Consider the following 12,718-nt stretch of genomic DNA (forward strand, 5'->3'; position numbering starts at 1 on the left):
TGAAACGCTGTCCTCCAAATAGAAAACGTTGCCAAAAAAAATTGCAGGTACGTTGATAATATTTTTGTCACTTACTTTCAATGGCACAAGACTAAAATTCACCACAAAAAATCAACATAAACTTACTTTACTTGAAGCTTTTTGTACAAAACATTAAATAGAATACATCAAATCTACATATAAAAGCTTACTTTTGTAAGTACCATTAAGCACCATCAGATCCTTTAATGATATTGCAATTTTCCAATTATTTAACCTGGAAGAAAGAAAAAAAACTCCATCGGATAACAAGTTTACCAATAACCAATGGATATAAAAGATCACAAAGAAACGAAACGATTCAATAGAAAATCAACATTAAAACACATGAATGGATTAACATGAGAACAGCAACTATGACACTAATGAAAAAATGTAATATACCATAAAAACAATGTCATCTGCCTGCAAAACTGATGAGAAGATTATGAAAATAATAATGAAAAGCTATGTAACAGCCACTAACACAAACGATTCTATAAAATTCAGAACATTTTCCACTATGAACTAGACTTACCTTGTAATAATAAATAACAATTTCTCTATCAAACCAAATTCATTTATAGAAGCAAGCTATCTCATATATCCTTTTAAATGCACAATTGGTTAGTGCGGGCACCAAAATTTCAAATATATTGATATGACGACTACAACGCTTACCGGAAGACTGACGATGCGCAAATAACATAGATCGATAAAGAATTATTTGAAAAACACCACATATCAATCACAAGAAATATCCTTTGTGTCGCGTTTTCACATAGGATATTTATTGTGATACAACTACAACACAGATCCTTCTAAGTTCATAATTACAAAACTCTTGTTTATTGATAATTAGATGAAATATATCATCATTGTTGAAAAAGATGCAGTTAACAATTTACTAAAGAATTCAAATTCGAAGTTCAATTTTTGGAGTTAAGTGTGTGTGCGCGTGTGTAAAATAAAAATATTGTTAAAAATATAAATAATAACTTTTCGTTTAGTTGATTATATATATTACTTTCAGAGAATTGATCAGGAGCAAATTTGAACAAATAAGTTAGAAAAAATAAAGAAGTTAAATTACAATCTTAACAGTGCATAAAAGGCGGCGATGTTAATTAACACCGACAGTCTCAATCCTAATTCTACATGACAATCACGGACTGGACGCAGATTCACCGACGACAGTGAACTCGAATATTCACAGCCACAAATTTATGTCTTTTTTATTTTTATTTTAACCACTGTAAACTAATTGCTTCAAAAATGTGACTAATTCACAGCGACGGCGTCGGCCTCAGGTTGTCTCTTCCCTTTCACGTTGAACGGTTCGCTCTACAGGGAAACCTGTTCGATAATCTACACTCACATTCCTGGGAACTGCAACACCTCCGTGTGTCCGGTGCTCTACAGCGGCTCCTCCGTCGACGACCCATTCGTTTACTGGGCCACCTGCGATAGGTACAATTATGGTGGGTCATTGAATTTTTCCTCTTGCGCATAAATTTTTTACAACGTAATATAACTTCAAAGTTTTAATAAATGAACGATTTTATAATGATTATTAAATATATTTATAAATTAATCCAAGCAATTAAATTGAACAGCCCTATAAATTTTAAAACATTTTGTGATAATTCGATAAGACAAATATTTGTTGAGATTTAAAATTTTACACATAGCGATATTGTTTTATCAAATAATTTTATCAAGCGACATGAAAGTTGTTTGAATAAATTTGAACCTTCCCCTCAACAGAGCAGAAGATCTCGATCGTTTCAATGCCAATCGTTTGCGGTGACTTGAATGGTACTCTCATCAAAATACCTGAACTGAACTGGATACTCGTACAAAGTAAAATGTGGAGCAGTGATGGTGAAAATTATTTCAACAAATCTTGGATGGAATTCAAGGAAGGTTTTAACTCACTTGATGACCCTACCATAGATTTCAACTTTAATTATTGGATAGGTAACGAAATCCTTCACCAGTTGACCAACTTGTCTTGTTACAAAATCTTTCCAGGTAATAAATTATTTTACATCCACTATTCGATTTTTCAAAACCTACTAACCACTAATTATAATGCATTTTAGACATTCCAACGCCATCGCCTATTCCAGAAAAAACGATGAATGAACTGACGGCTGCTGCCACCACGCTTGCGACAAGCGATGTTAGCCATGATTTGCCGCTAACAACAACAGCAACAATGCTTACGACAAGCGATGTTAGCAGCGATTTGCCAATATCAACACTGTCACCCGCGAACAACTATTCAGAAACTACAACATCGAATATGAATCAGACAAATTTTACAGAGACCACGGCACGTGCTGTCAACCAAACAACGCTTCGTTACCGCCTGATTGCCCGACGTTACTGGAGGTTGAGGATAGAGATGGCAGCCGATGATGGCAGCTGGTATTCGACGGAATATAACTCTTTCAAGGTGTTCTCAGAAGATGACAACTACCGAATTGAACTGAAGTTGTATGAGGTTGGAGCTAGTGACCTGATGGATAACATGCTGTCCAACCAATCCGCTCCATTTGCCACGTATGATCGAAACGCCATCAACCTCAATTATTCGAATGCATTCCCTAGCACGCTACTACCAACGACAGCCCCCGTCGGCTGGTGGTGGGATGACAACACCACCTCAACCCTTTTCAACGACAGCCGCACAAACTGCTTGTCATCCTTGAACTCCTACAACTCGTGTTGGCGTAACGTGAAAGGTCAAGTGATACGTTTCAGGCAGACGAGAATGTACATGCAGCCGATACAGCAGATATTCAACGTTTCTTATTGAGGAACGTTCACCAATGAGAAAGATGGTGCCGCCCTCATTGTTGTCTTCGTTGTTATCCAAGTGTAATAACATTAATGAACTGCATTATCACGATATCATATATATATAATAGCTTTTTTAATAGCTCTCTTTACTTATGTCATTAATTCCTACGGGGATAGGCATGAACGTGAGTTGTTGTCATGACCATGTTGCGAAGTGAAAGGTAACGATAACTAAACTCATGATGAAAACTACGGATGGCCTATTACGTAAAAAAAATTTTTGAGTGTTTTATAGCAATTGCTGTCAAATATTTAACAGGCAGACAATTGCCCGTGTAATGATATGCATAGAGAACATAAATTTTTAAACAAAACGTTTAACAATGCAATCAACATTGTTCAAGAATAAATGCAAATAATTGATTATAGGAACGCTTTGTTTTCATGTAATAGCTTTTTTTATGCATGTTTTAAACTCAGTAGTGGTAGTAGTAGTCACACAAGAATTTTTTGGTTTCAACGTTATTTCAGGCTGCCGATATCATTTACCTATCCAGTTATGATGTTTATCTATATAATTTCAATTTCTTTTGTTGCTCAGATGGAGATGCCAAAATATTGTAGATGCATTTTGAAAAACTCTTTATTATTTTAAAATATTATTATTAAATTGTGAATGTAAGACTCTATACAAAACTTTTGTATTAATAATTTTTATCAAATTCGATAACGTTTTTAATGCTTTGCTAGGGTGAACGCTAAATAAAACGAAATCTCTTTTCAAATTTGTCGAAATTTGGACTGAAAACTATTTCAGCCTCAAAACAATTATATCAAGTTCAATTTTGGTTTTAATAGAAATATTTTTTGAAAATTGTGCGTATTCTAAAAGAAGCTAAGGTCACCAGTTTATACTTACCGACTTTTTTTTCTTTATACATCAACTTGACAATTTATTACATCTGTTTTCCGTTATTTTTTGGCGAACAAAATTGCACAAAATGTTTTCTTAATACTCGGTAGATTGCACCTGCAGTGATGTTTATTTTGTAAAATTTAATTTTTACATTTGATGAAGGAATGAGCAAATGTTAAACACATCATCACAATATCATCGCACGCAAGCCTGTGTGAACCAAGTTTTCAAATTTTTCATAACTAGCGGATGTTCGACATTCATATATACATGTTCTGCTGTGATCATACAATATATATATATATATATATATATATATATATATATATATATATATATATATATTTTGGTAACAGACTATTGTTAACGCAACATTTCAAAAATTCAACACTACTTTCAACATTGTTCAACTTTTTCATATTTCTTTTTAATTTATTAATTTCCGAGAAATTAGACATTTTATTGTTTTTTTTTTAAATTTTTATTAAATAAATTTGCAAATAGCTATTTCGAGTTATAAATAACTCATCTTCAGTGCATTATATATAAGGTATGTAAGATATTTGATATAAAGGAACAAGTAATTATTAATTTATATAAATTATTTAATTAAAACAGAAATCCAATAAAATAAATTTAATAACTATAAACAATATAAAACGCGATTTTTAAAATTAAAAAAAATTTTTTTTTTTTTTTTTTAACGGCAAGATTGCTTATATTATGGTTGTTAAGGTAAATATCAACGCTCAGCCGAGAAGCGCAAATTAATTTATTTAATTAACTACATATTATTAATATAATTTTGACAATATTTAAAAACATTATTATTATTATTATTGTTAACGTTATTATTATCATCGCTGTGGTTCTTCTTGCTTCTTGTGATGATGTTCCATTTGCAAGTGATATTTGCGCTGTGGGTTGTGGCGTTGGTATCTACAGTGTTGGCACTGTTGTTGTTGTTGTTATTGTTGATGTTGTTGTTGTTGATGTTGTTGTTGGTGTTGTTGATGTTGTTGTTAGGGTTGTCACTATTGATGATGTTCCAATTGCAACTGATATTTGCGCTGTAGGTTGCAACAACATCAACAATAACAACAACAACAACAAGATACCAACGCTGACCACCTTAACTAAAATTGTGTCTCTATAGATAAGATGTAGTGATAAACAAAAATATTTGAAAATGAACAGTTGCAAACAAAAAATGAATAGAATATTTCATTAAAATTAAATGAACTGAGGGTTTTAGAAAAGTAGTTAAATAAGCAAAAATAGTTATCTCTATTACATGAGTACGTTAAGCCACAAGAATAGAAAATAATAATATAAGATGATATATTTGTTAAGTAAAGATAACAAACAATGATGAGATGAGCTGACAAATCGAGGTTTTGAAAAGACTGAGTGAAGGAGAAGTCTTTATATTGACAGGTAGAGTATCCCAGAAGCGCATAGAAGAAGATAGGGTAGAATTGAGAAAAAAGTTTGTTCGAGGTTTAAAAGAACGAAAATCGGGAGTATAACGTAAACATTCACGTCCAGTGTTTTTGAACAAAATAAGTTCATTGTATAATGGTAGACAATAATATAATTTGTATATTTTAAAAAAGGAAATTAACAGATGTTTGACATATAAGTGATTTATGTTGCAGATGTTTGATAAATGATAATAGGGGGTTACATGATCAAATTTATACAAATCAAATAGAATACGAATGAAGAAATTTTGAGCCAAGGTTAAAATATGAAGATTAGATATAGGGGCAGAACCTCAGACGGAGATGCAATATGTCAAATATGGCAGAACGAAAGAGTTATATAAGGTTAGCAGGATAAACTTAGGAAATTTAAATCTAAGGCGATAAATAAGCCCTAAATTCTTAGATAATTTGCATGAAATGTGCTTAATATGAGCTAACCATGATAAATTAGAAGAAATGATAACACCTAAAAATTTGGTAGAGTCTACTCTCTTAACTGTTTGTTCATTGAGCAAAACAATAGGGAAAACAATATCGGTTCTAATCTTTGGACCAAACAAAACAAAACATGTTTTATCCAGGTTAATACGCAGGTTATTATAAACAACCCAATTATAAATAAGCTTCAATTCATTATTAATAACGGAGACTAAAAAATTGAGGTCAGAATGAGAGTATAATAGAGTAGTATCATCAGCAAACAGAATGAATTTTAGAATACTTAATGAGTTGATAAAGTCATTAATAAAGATATTAAAGAGCAATGGACCAAGGATTGAACCTTGAGGAACACCGGAATTAATTGGCGATAATGAGGACTTAGAATCATTAATAGACACATATTGGGAACGGTCGTGTAAATAAGAACAAAACCATTCATAAGGCAGACCACGAATTCCATAAGAAAACAATTTATATAGCAAAATCTTATGATCTAAAGAATCAAAAGCCTTGCACAGGTCAATAAAAACGCCAATTGAATATTTTTTAGATTCGAGAGCAAGAGAGATAAAGTTCACAACATCAATTATTGCAAATTCAGTCGATAATTTATCCCTAAAACCATACTGATTTAAACAAATTACATCACGGAAATAAAAAAATTTATTAAGACGGTTAAGAACAATTTTTTCAATTAACTTTGATAAACTAGAAAGCACAGAAATTGGTCGATAATTTGTTATAGAATGCCGTTCTCCAGATTTAAATAAAGGTAAAATTTTAGAAAATTTAAGGCAATTAGGAAAAACATCTTTGTTAAATGACATGTTAATCAATTGGACCAAGGGTAATAAAAAACTATGAATAATTTTTTTAAGCATAAAATTAGATATGAGATCATCACCACAGCTATGAGTATTCCCAAAGTTATTCACAACGTCAATAATTTCATTTGGAAGACACTCAAACAAAACAAATGAATCATTAACACCATAGCTGACATACTTTTTATAGTCTTTTAATAGCCAAATTAACATCATGACAATTCAAAACAGAAAACCAATCCTAGTTGAAAAGGTAAGTATTTAACAAATCAATATTAAAACTAGAATAATTAATTGATACAATAGAAGGTTTAGGTAAATTAAGACAAGGAATGACAAACGACGAAAAAATAGGAAAATGGTCAGAAAGAGATGATATAATGACACCAGACCTATGCCCTGTGATATTATTTGTGAAGATATTGTCAAGTAATGATTTATTAGTAGATGAGACACGTGTAGCAAGAGATATAAGTGAAAAAAAACCGAACGAATTTAACAAGTTTATAAATTGAGTTGGAATGTGTCTATAATCGTCATCAAATAAATTAATATTAAAATCCCCAATGATATATATATTTGTAAACACATTAAAGTTAACTGATAGAAGTAGGGTTGATAAATCGTTTAAAAACAAATTTACATCAGAGCTAGGAGGACGATACAAAATAATAACCAAATAATTTATATTGACATTTACAAATATTATATATATATATATATATATATATATATATATATATATATATATATTATTAAATGCATTTGTATAGCGCCTATTAAATGAAATCTCACAGGCACTCTCAAAATCCAGTAACAATAAATTAAAGAAATGATTGTAAAAAGTCAACAGTTTATCCACAATGTACATTAAACGAATATACAATGTATACTTGCATAATATAAAAATAGCGGGTAAATGAAAAAAATTAAGTCAAATTAACAAATCATAAATTTAAAGTTTGCAAATAAAACATGACACTAGTTCATATCATCGTTTCGCATCAGAACATGTCCTGACATTTACATCGGCGTTTCTGGTGCTGCCACTTTTGCTGATGTTATTGAAAACCCAATTCCTAACCTGAACATAATCAGGCCAAGAACTTGATCTTTCAACTATTTCCGCATACTTCTCATCTACACACAACCGGAATGACGTAGAAGGGTGGGTTTCATCAAGTTTTATTTTGTCATCTCTCCTCTTGAATACAGGGTAGCAAGACAAAACTTTAAAATCAATTGACTCAAGGTGGTCAACAACATTGGATGCACAAGTCTTTGAAACATTACCAATGTGATAAAATTTTTTCCGATGTACAACTTTACTAGCTGATATTTTATATTGCGTAGGCCTATGAGGTTCAACAGTGGTCTTTGATATTGCATGACAACATGGACTTGTATCAGTTGATAGTAAGATGTTTCTTCTTTTTTTGCGTCTGACTGTTATGAAATTTCCACCATCATTGTTACCTTCTTCAGCAATGTCAGACAAATTTTTAGCGACTGATGTCTCAGCATCTGAATCTCCGTCAGAGCATACATCACTGCACACGATACTGTTCACCTTTTTTTGGACATCACTCAGTATATTGCCATGCTCTTCAAGAAATTCCAGAACGGCCGGACTATTTTGAATAACACTTTTTTGCAACCTCACCTGCTCAGCTGACAATTTCTCGAATCTAATGTCACAATTAGTAACTTTCCACAAGTCGTCAGCGAGAAAACAGGGAAATTTGTCTTCGACTTTAGTTTCAAAAATTAACCGATATATACTAAGAAATTCGTCCCACATTTTATTCTTATCAACGTCTTTGGAAAACTCCGGCAGGCTGAGCGATAACGTGCTGGCTTCATGATGCAAAAACTTTGCACTTTTTTTACGTCGTCAACTTCAAAAAATTCGCAGAGAAGTTTTCATTTCTTTTTCATTTATCTGCTTTCGAACGTACCAAATATAACACAATAACGTATCAATTACGTATTTTTTATCGCTTTTAACCTCGACCATTATTCCTTCCGTCATTTTCCAAAGATATATATATATATATATACATACACATATAAATTTAAAAATACATTTAAAAATATCACAACATTGCATGCGTTGTTCAATTTGCAATTGAATTTTTCAGTTTTTCGTACGACGATTTTCAGTTCATTATCAAGTTTGTTCAGTTCGTAAAAAAAAATTTTATTTATTTTTTTGCATTTTCGTTTAAATATTTATGTACATTCCAACATAAAAAGTTTTTTCAACAATTATTTCTTATCATCAGCGTTGAATACGCATTTTGCTTTAAGTGTCTGTTTATACTTTGTTACTGATTGTCTTCACTAAGTGAATTCTGTTCGAATTCTGACTGTTAGTCGGTAGGGCTTCAGTAGCATGTTGTTGAATGTTAAAGCTGAACGTCTTTGTTCGATGAGCAATGATTTTGCAATTCTTAGATTGTGTGGATTGTTATTGTAGTGAATTACTTCAAAGTTATTGTAGAGTACCTCGCTTGTGATTATTGTGTTGTGTTTCTCTTTCAGGTGATTGTTTATTGCTCCCGACTGAACGGTTATTCCACCAACCGCAAAACTTCATCTCTAATTATGAAAAACAACTGCACAAGCAAGCCAAAAACGATAACAAACCCTAGTCACCTGTTGTATTCATGTAAATGCAAAATTGGTGAACACCAAAACTCTGAAACCATCTGGATGACAACAGCATTATCATGAAGGCTGATCATGCGTGTTCAGTCAGGAGCAATAAAAAAATGTGAGTGTGTGTGATTGTGTGAATGTGGTTGCGTTTGTGTATGTGTTTGTGGTTGTGTGTAGTTAGAAATAATTTTTAAAATATTTGAATGTTTTTAATATTTAAGTTCACTTGAGTTCACTTAACAACTTTATATTTATTGAAGTTTAAATATCACACGCAATATTTGTTTTGTGCACATACATACATGCATGCATGCATACATGCACATATAGGCACGCATGCATGTGCATGTATGCATGCATCTCACGAAAGTTAGCAAGTCCATGACATATTTCTTTTACGTCGCGTGTTCCTTGCAAAGCGGCCGAGGCTCGCATCATTAGACACTCACATCTGAAACTCCTCACTGTATGTTGTGTTCCTGGTGGATACTCGTATCCAACTGGATTACATTCACAATAACAAATTTTAAACTAATAATTCAACCGACGATTTTTTAAAAAATAGATAGATTTTCAAGGTGCAATTAAAATACTCAGTAGAGTTAGTTTTAAAATAGCTTTCAGAACGGCGAGGTCATGTTCGCACTGACGAGGTCACTTTCCAAAAGGTTCTCTAAAGGTATCGACAACGTTTTCTACAGACCAAACAAAAGTGCAAAAAAAGGTTTGTTAATTGAGTTTTATTATATTATTATTATTATTATTATTATTATTATTATTATTATTATTATTATTATTATTATTATTATTATTATTATTGACAGTTCATCATTTCAATTCCTTGAAAATTTTCCAAAACATTGTGACACCTTTTTTAAGCACAGTTTATGTTTGGACATAATATTATTATATGTATTCATGTTGTATGACTTGAAAAAAGAATATGAAAGTTATGTCGTGAAATAATCTCGAATATAATTGGAAGACATTTTAACGAATAAATAAATGTTATTCTAATTATATGGTCGCCACCGTCATAAGCACGCACTCAGTGTAAGTGTAAGTGGTGCAGGCAACATGCTGCTGACACGTGCACCAAACTAGTGTAGCTTGTTCGTTTAATACTAATCAATAAATGAATGTTTCGTTCAACTCACTATGATATACTTTTCGGTTCGACACACGTTCATGTTGATATGATAATAACATCAATGTCTTTTATAACTTCTTGTCAAAATATGCATTATCTTTTGTAACCACTGCTTTGAGATATGTTCGATGTTTTCTAAATGTTTATTTATTCTATTACAAATTATTTATATGTACTGAAAATATTGAAAATTATTAAAAATTATCGAAAATTATTAAAATATATTGGAGATGATTGAAAATGATTGAAACGTATTTAAAATTATTTGTTTTTTTTTATAATGAGCCATAATTGATTTATTTTACATATTATAGTGAAATGGGCAATGAGATGAGTGAGTCTAACTGTATGAAGTTCAGTTTCTTGCATTTTAAAAACGTATTCAACGTTTCTCTCACGGAAACATTTCGCAAGTTTACGAGCCTGTTTTCTTTCTGGTGAAAGATAAAATCTATAAAGAATTCATTATTTATTTATTTGTTTGCTGCTTTCTAATGTTTCTTTAGTAACACCCACAATTGAAAACTCGTAATGGCATACTTAGAGAGTTTCTTAAAATAATTCTATGCGTTGCTATCACTATTGCTTTTAGAGGTATTCAACTTTGTCGTACCAATTCAATCAATATGATTAAACAATCTGCTGGCTTATCGAGTGAAATATAACTGGACATTTCCGACGAATCAACGTTTGACTGTGTTGGAAATGAATTAATGATGTTGTCCTTATCTATTCTAAACTGCAAATTTAAGGACTTAACATGAGACATTTAATTTCAACACCTTCGTTTCATTCTTTTTAAGTAAACAGAAAATCATTAGCAGAAATTAAACTCGGTATCGTGAATCGAGCCAAGTGGGTGAAGAAGCAAACTGCAGTTGGCAAACATGTTCAAGTTCCAAATAATCATGTCTTCATTCATTTTTTTTAAATAAATGAAAAATATTTAGAAAATTATTTGTGCTGTGATTTTTTTTTACTTTATATTGATGTAATATTTTTGCAGAAGTGCTTTTTGAGGTATAGATATCATAACTTTTTTTTAAACGAGACTCAAAAAACTATTCGATAAGACCTTGATATATATAATATTATGATATTAAAATATTACACTGAATAAATACGAGAATTTGAAAGTTTAAAAAAATGTATATCCATGTTTCCATTGAAGAAAAAAAGCAATTGAGTAGATCGGCGCAGTTAAGATCATGGAAGAAACATCAGACTGAAGCACCACAACTTCGTGCACAGCTAGTTAGTTACTCGTTTTGATCCAAATCACATAACTCAAGTTGCAGGCATTAAACTGCGCTGACAGGGGCGGTAAGTATATCAATTATAGATTCTGATAGCTTAATGTAGCATATACATAATATGCTAATTACCCTTAGCAGAACATATGCTATTTACCCTTAACAGAACATATGCTAATTACTCCTTAGCGCAATATGCTAACTACCATGCAATGAATGTGCTTATTATAGCGCAAAGGCCTATATATTTTATTCTATATATGGTGGTGATGTGATAGTGTGGTGGTGTGATGATGTGATGGTGGGGTGGTGTGATGATGTGACAGTGGGGGGGTTTCATCATCAAATTTTTGTCATCATCTTTTAAATAAGATTTTTTTCCTCAAAATTCATCATGCATCCTAAACTTATGCATATTTTTACCTTGCTGTATTATTTCCAAATTACTGCCAAAACAACATTTTTAATATGTTGTTCTTCAGTTATTCAAAGCCATTTTCTAAAATTGTTAATAGATAACAACATCATCACATCGTCAGAACATCATCAGATTGTAACCCGACGATTGCATTATTTTTATTTATTGCCACATCATTATTACATTCTTTCCCCTCTCATCCCTCATATCACCAACTTATTCTATCATCACACCACCATATCATCATCACACCACCACAACACACACACATCATCCTTCTTCTTAATAAAAGACGCCTAACACCGCGCCATCAATAAAAGCAATCTATTTAGAGGGACGACAGAGCATAAAAACGATGAACATGTAGAGGAACGAACGAGGCAACGTAGCAGTTTATTCTTCACGGCCAAGTTGTACTTAGTACAGCAAAATAGTTTATATATCAATACGCCAGTCTCTCCTGTTGAAGACGTACGCACGCAGACACCTTTGCGTATGTACGTACGTACGTAACGCCATGCACATTGCCACATGATTCAGGGGTCTGTGAGTGTCCGCTTGCATACGTGTGGCAGAATTTGTTGGCACGATTATTTCAAATCACAACAGTTCAAATAATTGTAATGCATCCAAGCATCGAAAATTGAAATATGAATTAAATTAAAATTTTTATATATGCAGAGTAGCGAGTCAAACTTTTACTGAAAATAAATAGTTTAAAATTATGATATGCAAGTTGGAA

General features: G+C 31.8%; 2 protein-coding genes across 2 annotated transcripts in view; one reads left to right on the forward strand and one right to left on the reverse strand.

The window, feature by feature from the left end:
- The window catches only part of HELRODRAFT_162810 (hypothetical protein), a gene marked incomplete at both ends in the record, with an annotated part of 3,997 nt that extends 1,155 nt beyond the window's left edge, over positions 1 to 2,842 (forward strand). Inside the window, 4 exons of the mRNA XM_009024908.1 lie at positions 1,052 to 1,083; positions 1,311 to 1,499; positions 1,786 to 1,944; positions 2,124 to 2,842. Of these exons, the coding sequence (XP_009023156.1) occupies positions 1,052 to 1,083; positions 1,311 to 1,499; positions 1,786 to 1,944; positions 2,124 to 2,842 (1,099 nt within the window). The remainder of the gene's footprint in view (positions 1 to 1,051; positions 1,084 to 1,310; positions 1,500 to 1,785; positions 1,945 to 2,123) is intronic.
- A 4,643-nt stretch (positions 2,843 to 7,485) lies between these two features.
- Positions 7,486 to 8,295, reverse strand: HELRODRAFT_162811 (hypothetical protein; the record flags this gene model as incomplete). Its single annotated transcript, XM_009024909.1, has 1 exon — positions 7,486 to 8,295. One exon carries the CDS (start codon positions 8,293 to 8,295, stop codon positions 7,486 to 7,488), a length of 810 nt encoding a protein of 269 aa, XP_009023157.1.
- Positions 8,296 to 12,718: the final 4,423 nt, after the last annotated feature.

The sequence above is a fragment of the Helobdella robusta genome (assembly GCF_000326865.2).
Source record: "Helobdella robusta unplaced genomic scaffold HELROscaffold_4, whole genome shotgun sequence".
NCBI classification, from domain to species: Eukaryota; Metazoa; Annelida; class Clitellata; order Rhynchobdellida; family Glossiphoniidae; genus Helobdella; species Helobdella robusta.